Source organism: Poecilia reticulata, linkage group LG8, assembly GCF_000633615.1.
Source record: "Poecilia reticulata strain Guanapo linkage group LG8, Guppy_female_1.0+MT, whole genome shotgun sequence".
NCBI classification, from domain to species: Eukaryota; Metazoa; Chordata; class Actinopteri; order Cyprinodontiformes; family Poeciliidae; genus Poecilia; species Poecilia reticulata.
This window is the reverse complement of record NC_024338.1, coordinates 22050764-22059527: the sequence shown is the minus strand read 5'-3', so window position 1 is coordinate 22059527 and position 8764 is coordinate 22050764. Positions and strand designations below refer to the sequence as shown.

The following is an 8764-nucleotide window of genomic DNA, read 5'->3' as shown; positions in this document are numbered from 1 at the left end:
CACACACACACACACACACACACACACACACACACACACACACACACACACACACACACACACAGACACACACACAAAAACAAAAATGCTTACATTTATAACAAAATGTGTTACTCCATAAGGAGGATCCTGGTGATTCAGTAGCAACCTGACCTCTGACCCAACAACCGCTGGAGACATGCATCATCACCCATCAGCTCTGCTTTAGTGTTGCCTCCTTTGGTCAAAATAAGTTCAGTAAGATGCTTCTTGTGGCTGTCTACCAGCCTTTGAAAGTCAGAAGAAAGTTTCCCCCACTCCTCGCTTTAAGCTGTGAAATGATTGAGGAGTTTCATTTACAGCCTGTTTCAAATTCATCTCTCAGGATCCCAAATCAGGACACGTCCACCTCCGTGCTTCACAGTTGTCATCAGGTTAATTTCCAAGAATGTTTTATTGTGCAGCACTTGGAACCGCCGGCTTCCTTAGTTGTTTGAGATTAATTACAGACATCATGAATATAAACCTATTTCAAATCAATAGCCACATCCTGTCTGATGCAGATGTTTAAAAGTGTCGACCCGGGGGGAAAAAGAAATCAACTCAAAACCAGGTCGTATTTAAGTGCAGTTGTTTCTTGTTGGGCTGGTAATGGAGACTTTTAATCTGCAAATGCAACTTTTGGGAACAAACAAGACATTAAAAAAATAAAACTAAAACAAACAGTTTCAGAAGGGCACTTTTTGCACAAGGGGTAAATAGCAGGTGCTCTAGCAGCCCCTAGTGTCTATCTGTGCATGTCCCCGCTCACAGGTTATTCGGCCCAAGACTTATTGTGAGTGTAAAATGCTAACTTATGGCTGATAAAGAGGAAATCTATAGTATTTTTGTATGAAATAAGCTACTGTAAATAGTCATTTACCATTTAAAGTAAGATAAATAGATATATTTATGCCATACTTAATAAATACTGTAGGTGTCTGCATAAAACCTGAGCTAATACCTGAGAAACACTGGACTAAACAGCAACATAATCCAGAAAATATGACTTTTTAAAAAATCTATCCAAAAAGTTTTTAAACTACTTAAGTGATCCAAAAACCAAAATCACTAAAGCATTGCGTATTTCAGAGTATCCAGAATCACAGAAGACAAAGAGCACAGACTTCTCTTTGCATTCAATGAAGACACACACAAACCACTGCAAGCTCTCTCACATGGCCACAAACCCACTTCTGACCCCGGTGTAACCCCTGTGTGTCCTCACAGCAGCTGGCTAGTGGAAGAATTGTGAGAACAGGCCGAACCTGAAACTGTACGCCAACATAATCCTCACTGAGAGGGAGACATAAAGGGGGGGCTGAGAGGAAACGGGAGCAAACGAGGGACAGTGGAACAAAAAAACAAAAAAGACCAATAGAGGAGAAATGAGGGATGGAAAATCCCAAATCCTGCAATCTCCCTGCGAAAGGTGAATGAATGCAACATTTTGGTAAATTCAAAAGAAGCCTTTGTTTCACTTTATTGAAAAAAAATGCAACCTGACACATATGTACATCTGTAACACAGATTGCTTTCCAGACTCTGTCAGAGTATAGAGCTAACACTAATTACCCTAATGCATTACATGTTTACCTTTTCCACATACAAGCATGTGCATTTCAGCTGTTCCTATATGCATAGTAATCCTCTGTAATCTCTGTGGCTCCCTGTGTCTTTCCTGACCTCGCTGTGAGCTTCTCCAGCTCTCCCTGACCAACACGCTGCCATGTTGTGTCTGATCTGGTACCAGAAGTGAGTCGGTTTCTGTTAAACTTTAACCTCTGTCCAAAGACTTTATTTGTTTACAGAAATGAAATGTTCGACTCCTACGATAAAGACTAATTATCTTGAAGACTTACGTGATAAGAGTAGGTTTGTTTACAAGACCCGCTGCGCTCCAGTCAATCAGCTACTCATTGAAATCATTCAGTTTGCTCTGATTGGGCAGGTCTCGTATTGAAATATTCGCTTTTTTTCCTGTTCAATGAACATCAAATCTGAAAGTGTGCACTTCTTTGGTCTGCAAAGACATCACACAATAACTCTGGGTTTAGTAAAGATTAGATAAAGTAAAGGTTTTGGTATACCTACAGGACCAATCTTGTAATTCTTGAAAAGAATTAGCAAGTGAAAACTCAAAAGAAAACCAGAAATCCGTCTCGACCAGTAAAAGTCTGATTGATCCCTCACTATTCATGACGGCTTTTTATTGCTATTAAACTTCACATCACATTTGAATTTTCGTAAACAGGTGTGAAAAGCCTTAAAATAAATCCCACTCAATTGTAACAGCAAAATCTCACACTGAAGTATTCTGAAAACCGCCAATCTTACCTTTGACCCTAGTGGCAAACTTACAGGTGCCCCTGCTTTCAATATTCGGTGCAACCCCTCTCTGCCAGTTGGAAAGCACCAATTGCTCTTCTGCCGCAACATTTCACAAAGTTTGAAGATACACAGTTCACAGTTTTCTATAAAGTTATGTCTGTGAACAAAGGAAAAGGGTTGAATTTGTTTGGTAAACCATTTCTGAGTTGATTGGTTTCAGAACATTGTCTTGCTGAAAAAGCCTGAGGTGACCCATTGTCCCCTTGCTGATGGAGGCCAGCAATTTTTTGTTTTTGAATATCCAGGCATTTAAAAGAGTTCATGAGGCCATGCACTTTCCAGAACCTCTGGGAGAGAAACAGGCCGCAACAATTAAAAACCTCCACTGGATATGAGGAGCTTTTTCACTAAATTAGCCTTATTTTCAGGCCTTCAGTGTTTGTCACTAGAGAGCTCATGTATGCTGTGCACTCCTCCTGTGGTCAGAAGTTGTATTTTTATGCTTGTTGTTGGGGAAAAAAATAAGAACATCTTCAAAAGTTGGAGTCGTGACTGGGAAAGTCTGAGCTTGTCACGCAACCCGAAGTTTAATATCCAATATGGCAGTGCACAAAAAATGTAGTAAAATTATTTTGGCAAAGACCATTTACTATCACTTCTAATTCAATGTATAAATTGATGTGAAACATATAATGTGTTTGTATCCCAGTGCCAGTAAACTTGTAATCTGAATGCTTTCAACTTGAGTCTAAAGCTTGAAACAACTCGAATGTAGCATAACTCAAAGTTACGATTCCCTTTGAGTTGAGCAGACTTTCTTTTTTTTACTTTTTTTTTTCTTTATCTCTGATAGTAGGATAGAAAATACTTTTTTTTGTATGCCTCCCAAACCACCTGCTAGTATGCAGATACAGTCTAATGGTTGTTATGGAGACTTGGTTATCCAAAGGTCTTTGCTGCATTTTAGCCATCACAGGGAATAAAGGTGTAATAATTATGGGTTCCCCTCCACCCCAGAAATGAGCCTCTGTGTTACAACATATTTACACACAGCAATGAAATAGAAACTCATTCACTGTAAATTGAACTTCATAGAACTCTAATAAACTTTCAAATTTATTTTAAGGCTTTCCCCACATCTTGTAAAACGAGACTACACTCCTATTGTACTACTACAATCTAAGACTTTCCAGGTATTCTAGTAAAAAAGAAAAAGATGTAGCCTTCACAATCGTATCTGCTTCATAAGTCTAATAATATAAAAGAAAAATAATAACAATTAATACTGAATTATTAGTAGAATGCTACTTGGCCTGCAGTTAAATGTTGCCTCCACAAGTTCTTTGACAAACAAACAAACAAATGAACAAAAAAATGTTTGAACTCATAAAACAACCTTCACATTAAACCACTTTAATTTAAGTTTCTCTGATTATGCTAATCTCTTACTAGATTTTTCAAAATGTTTCTCTGAAATACTAAGTGATTCAGCAAGGTGTTTGTTTTGCTTTAAAACTTTAAAACACATCCTTTCTATGAACCTGGAGCTCCTTCCCGTTCTTCCCTTAGTGGTCACTCCCTTTGTCTTCAGGTAAGTAGATATTGGTGATTAGAGCATGAAGAAGTTCTTTTGAATTATTTTTATGTTTCGCAAACAGGCGTACGTTAATGACGATGATGATTAATGATGATATACTTGACATCAAAATACAAGTAAGACAGAATACACAGTGATCTTTTCTTGGTTGTACATTGTCTGCATGGGATGGAGGTGCAGAGTCTTTCACAGTGATGCTTCTGCCTGCTTCCTCAGGCTGATTTGAAAAAAATATATATAAACTCCCACCATCATTCATGTCACAGTGTCCAGTAACCTCTTTAGAAGGTTTTCCATAACAGGATGCTGCTTGTTTACTCTTGTTTGTGGTTTTTAAGTATAAAAATAGCTGCTATTTCGAGTCTCTCAGAGGAGGAGGCTGAATCAAATAGTTGGTTGAGAGAAAAGGTGTTGAGAAAAGAGAAAATGTGTCCCTCGCGCGTCGGGATTATTCTCATCTGAGTATAGGAAAAGCTTCTTATTCAGAGAAGTTCGATTTTTAGGAAATGCCTTTCACAAAGTCTCGCAAGGCAAAAAACTAATCTTAGAAGTTACTGAACAGCTCGTATTTCTTCATCCAGTCCATCTGTGGCGCCTTCTTCTTCTCCTTGGCATGGATTTTCATCTTTTCCTCCGCCGCCGTGGCGGCGAGTCGCAGACCGATCTCGGCGAAGGGGTCCATGAGCTGGCTGCCGTCGTCGTCTGCCAGCTGGACGTCAGAGACAATGAAGTGAAAATGAAAGATCGTGAGGTACTGGTTTAGGATTCAGACTCTTAAGCGGAATGGTCTGTACGAGCGTCCACACCGACCTGGGTGCTGTTCCCCTGGCTGCTGAGGTCTGAGCGCGTCGACCTGAAGGACTGCGTGGTGGAGCTGCCGTTGACCTGAGGGCTGGGCGATCCGTTGGACATGGAAGGACCGTCATAATCTAGGAACAAGAATACAAAGGAGACAAAACACAAAAGTTTTTTTTTTTTACTCCAGTGTTTAAAATTTTGATGCAAATACCCTATCCATTAATTCGTATGCATCGAATTGCAGAACAATGTTGAGAACTTGACATAAATCTATGCAGCTGTTAAGATTTCAAATACGTTCAGCTTTCAGCCTGTCCCACCTTTGACGTGGCTGATCGTGGGGATCACTCCTCTTCTCTTGAAGTGTTCGTCCGTTTCTGGATCCACCACCAGCAGCCAGGTCTCGTCTCCCCCTTTTTTTATGAAGGCCACCACCTCTGTATGCCTCATGCCCTCGATGTTCACGCCGTTCACCTGAACAGAAACGGGAAACGGAGAGATTATTTTCTGTGTGCACGTCAAGCAAAGTTTTGTTTCGCCTCATTTTATTACAGTGCAACCAGAAATGTTTATTTGTGTTTTTGGAACGCGCTGAATAATTGTGACGTGACTGGAAAAGAACACAGTGTTCAAGACGTTTTGCAAAGAAAAACCTGAAAATTATGGAAAATTATAGTGTGCTTTTTCATGTAAGCAAAATGCTGCACAACCAAGTATCTTCAGAAGTTGCCAAAATAAATGCGAAAAAGTTTCCACCTCTGCTGATTAGATCTCAGCATAAATCCAGCTGTTATGTGAAGGCCTCAGAGGTTTGTTAAAGAGCTTTAGAGAACAAACTGCATCATAAAGACCAAAGAACACAAGACACGACCATCCATCTACGCTGAGATGCAAGGAGATAATTAACCAGATATGCAGCCAGAAGGCTGGAAAAAATGTTATAAAAATTCCCATTTGCTGTTTGACTCAAGTGAATATGAGAAAGAAGATCCTCAGTTTAAAGCAGCCCAAAATTTCAGGAAGTAGCACCTCACCCTGAACACACTATCCCATATTCAGCAAACACAGAAAACCTAATATAGGCAACAAAAGACTCGAGACCAGAGCACCAGAACGGCTCAGATTAATTCTAGACCTAAATCCAATTGAGAATCTGTGGCATGACTGGAGTATCGACTGATGTTCACAGATTCTCTCATTTCAGTCTGGCTGAGCTTCAGCTGTTTTGCAAAAAAGAGTGGGTAAAAGTTTCAGTCTGTAGATGTGCAAAGCTGCGAGAAACTTGCAGTATCAATTACACAAAAGTCTAGAAATGACTCGAGGGAACAGAATGCAAGTCTCTGCGAGTAAAAACCAAACAGAAAACTATGTATTAGTTTAGTTTTATTTATTTAAAATGTATTTATTGCATAAAAAAATCCAATTCACTGTAATGCATGTGCTTCCTAACTCATCCACAAGGGGGAGCCATGTAACCACACAGCAATTGCTCATAAAACCATTTTTTTCCCCCAAGGACCATGCACACCGTTTGGACACTTTTCTCAAACTCTTTGCTTTTAGATTTTACTGAATAACAACAGAACTGATTCTCAGCACTGTTGAAGGAGTGCATGCAGACGCAGATGTGGCTGCAGTTCAAACATAAAAGGCGAAACGCACAGGGAAAACACAGTTATCTCTCTCACCTCTGCACCTAGCTGGTAAAGGCACCAGGCTTGTTTGCACCTGCTCTTATCTGGACACTGCGTTTCAGTAGCTCCGTCTAGACCGTTGTGGGTGCTCAGCAGGCTGCAACACAGCGAGTTTGTGTTGTTGGTACGCCATCAATATTTGATGACTCTCCTGAGCTCCGGCTTTGGCTCAGGTGTCAGGTGTCTCTTTTGCTGATGGGGAATTTGTTTAAAATTCACTGCTTTCGATGGGGGGAGAAGAGGATGTAGAAGGAGAATAAAATGTAGCATTTTCTTTAAGACAGAAGGGGAGACTTAAAGACACTAAAGTCTACTTTATGAGAGACTGTATGGGTTGTTCAGCAGACACACGAAGAAGCAAAGTAAAAGGAAACTAGAGCGAAAGAGGGAAACACTGGGCAACAAATGAAATAGAAGAATGTCAACAGATGGAAAATGTGAATGACTCCTCCTCTCATCCGTGCATCTGTTTTATCCAGGACTCCTTCCAGGCAGGCCTTCGGTCACCCAGTGAGACAGACAGACAGGTCAGTACAGAGGGAACAAACATCTCTGTATTGGGCCGACAACAGGTGTTGTGTTGTGCCTCACAGACTTCATTAACGGTCCAACCCTCACTGGACAATGCATCGTTCTCTTCCCGCTCTGTTAATTAATACATGCTGTAGGAACCGTGCACAAGCCTATTTCCCATGGGATCAGTCTTCAGGAAACCTCTTAATACTCAGTGTGTGTGCCTGCGTGTGTGTGTGTGTGTGTGTATGGCTTCACAGAGTTTCAACCTGAAGGTACTTTCTCCTTTTTGATGCGGCGATCAAAACCAGAACTTTCCAACAGATCATCACATCTGCGGACATGACACGAGAGACGAGAGTGGCTTTTGACCATTTGGCGTCTGTGTTAGCTTCACAAAGGAACAAAGAACACAACAAACAAGCTACGAGAGAGACGACAGTGTTCAATAAGCTATCATACACAGCAACACTCCTAACAAATGTATGTTAAATGGTCACCCTTCTCCTTTCCCTATAAATGTGTATAAATTGAAAGAAAACTCTGTAGCAGGTCTTTTTCCAGTTTTCTTGTCTGAAACTATGAAAAAAATGCTGCTATATTTGCAAAATATTTAAAAAGAAATATTCTACATAAAAAATGTAGTAAAGCAGAATTAAAATAAAAATGTCAAATGATAGAAGCGAGGACTATTGGTTGTGTCTCACCATCTGCTGACACCTGTAAATGTCTCAGAGGCCGAGGCTAAAATTAACCCCAGAAAGTGAGAAAGAGAACTGATCCCGGTTATGTTCTACCACGACTTTATCCAAACAAAACCAGTCAGAGAGCAGCAGATTCACGTGACGTTTGACATCAAGCTCAGGTTCTCGGCGGTTCCGAGCACGCTCCGTTGGACGCGGCTACAGCAGAGAGCGACGAGGCGTTCACTGGCGTCAGGGCTTCTGCCAAACATCGGCAGAAAGCTGAGCTGTCACGGTGGCCTTTACAGCGCTCGTTGCTGACACAACTCCGGTGTAATGGGGCGTGGGGAGAGAAAAAGATGGCAAACGGCTGACAGTGAAAGCTGTTCATGGTCGTTCAGCTCTCTAACAAGCTGCTGACAGGCAACCCAGGCGATTCTCCAGGTACACAGTCAGAGACGACTCCAATTATCACAGCATGTACACACGCAAACACACCATGCAACAGACCCGAGCGTCAGATCAGATTTTAAACACAACTGTTACATTGTGATGAATGTGTTAAATGTTCAGTTATCTATAAATATATATGCTTTGTATTAATAATTAATGAGCACAGTTAACACTATTACAACTCCAATAAGCATAACTCTACTATGAGTAGCAACTAAAGCACACATTATTTCAGGCCAGGATTGAATTGAAATACAGCAATAAATGTTTGTGGTAGTGGTGCGGAGGGTTCGGTGATATATATGTCACCATAGGACTCTTTGTCCTGGGGGTTGCTGGACTTGGGCTTCACTGATGACCCTTCTCCTTTAAGAGTGTTTGGCTGCTTTGAGGTTGTGCTTTCCATTTATCTACCTGTGGCTCTTGTAGAGCTGAGTCCTCCTGTTCTTTGCTGTTCTTGGGTGCTCAGGGTGGAAGGTCTTCCACTGTTCTCCAGTAACTTTGTTTTAGCTTCATAACTTTGCACCTCCAGGCCACAGATTTGCAAACACTTAACGGAAGTCACCCCATTTCTACACATATGCTCAACCAACCAACCAACCAACCAACCAACCAACCAACCAACCAACCAACCAACCAACCAACCAACCAACCAACCAACCAACCAACCAACCAAC

General features: G+C 41.1%; 1 protein-coding gene across 1 annotated transcript in view; it reads right to left on the bottom strand.

Annotated features, from left to right (window-relative positions):
* Window positions 1–1481: 1481 nt before the first annotated feature.
* LOC103469308 (Na(+)/H(+) exchange regulatory cofactor NHE-RF2) overlaps window positions 1482–8764 on the bottom strand; it is a 34046-nt gene continuing 26763 nt past the window's right edge. Inside the window, exons 4-6 of the mRNA XM_008416908.1 lie at window positions 5065–5218; window positions 4757–4875; window positions 1482–4655 (exon numbers count right to left, since the gene is read on the bottom strand). Coding sequence (XP_008415130.1) covers window positions 4491–4655; window positions 4757–4875; window positions 5065–5218 — 438 coding nt within the window. The 3' untranslated portion in view covers window positions 1482–4490. The remainder of the gene's footprint in view (window positions 4656–4756; window positions 4876–5064; window positions 5219–8764) is intronic.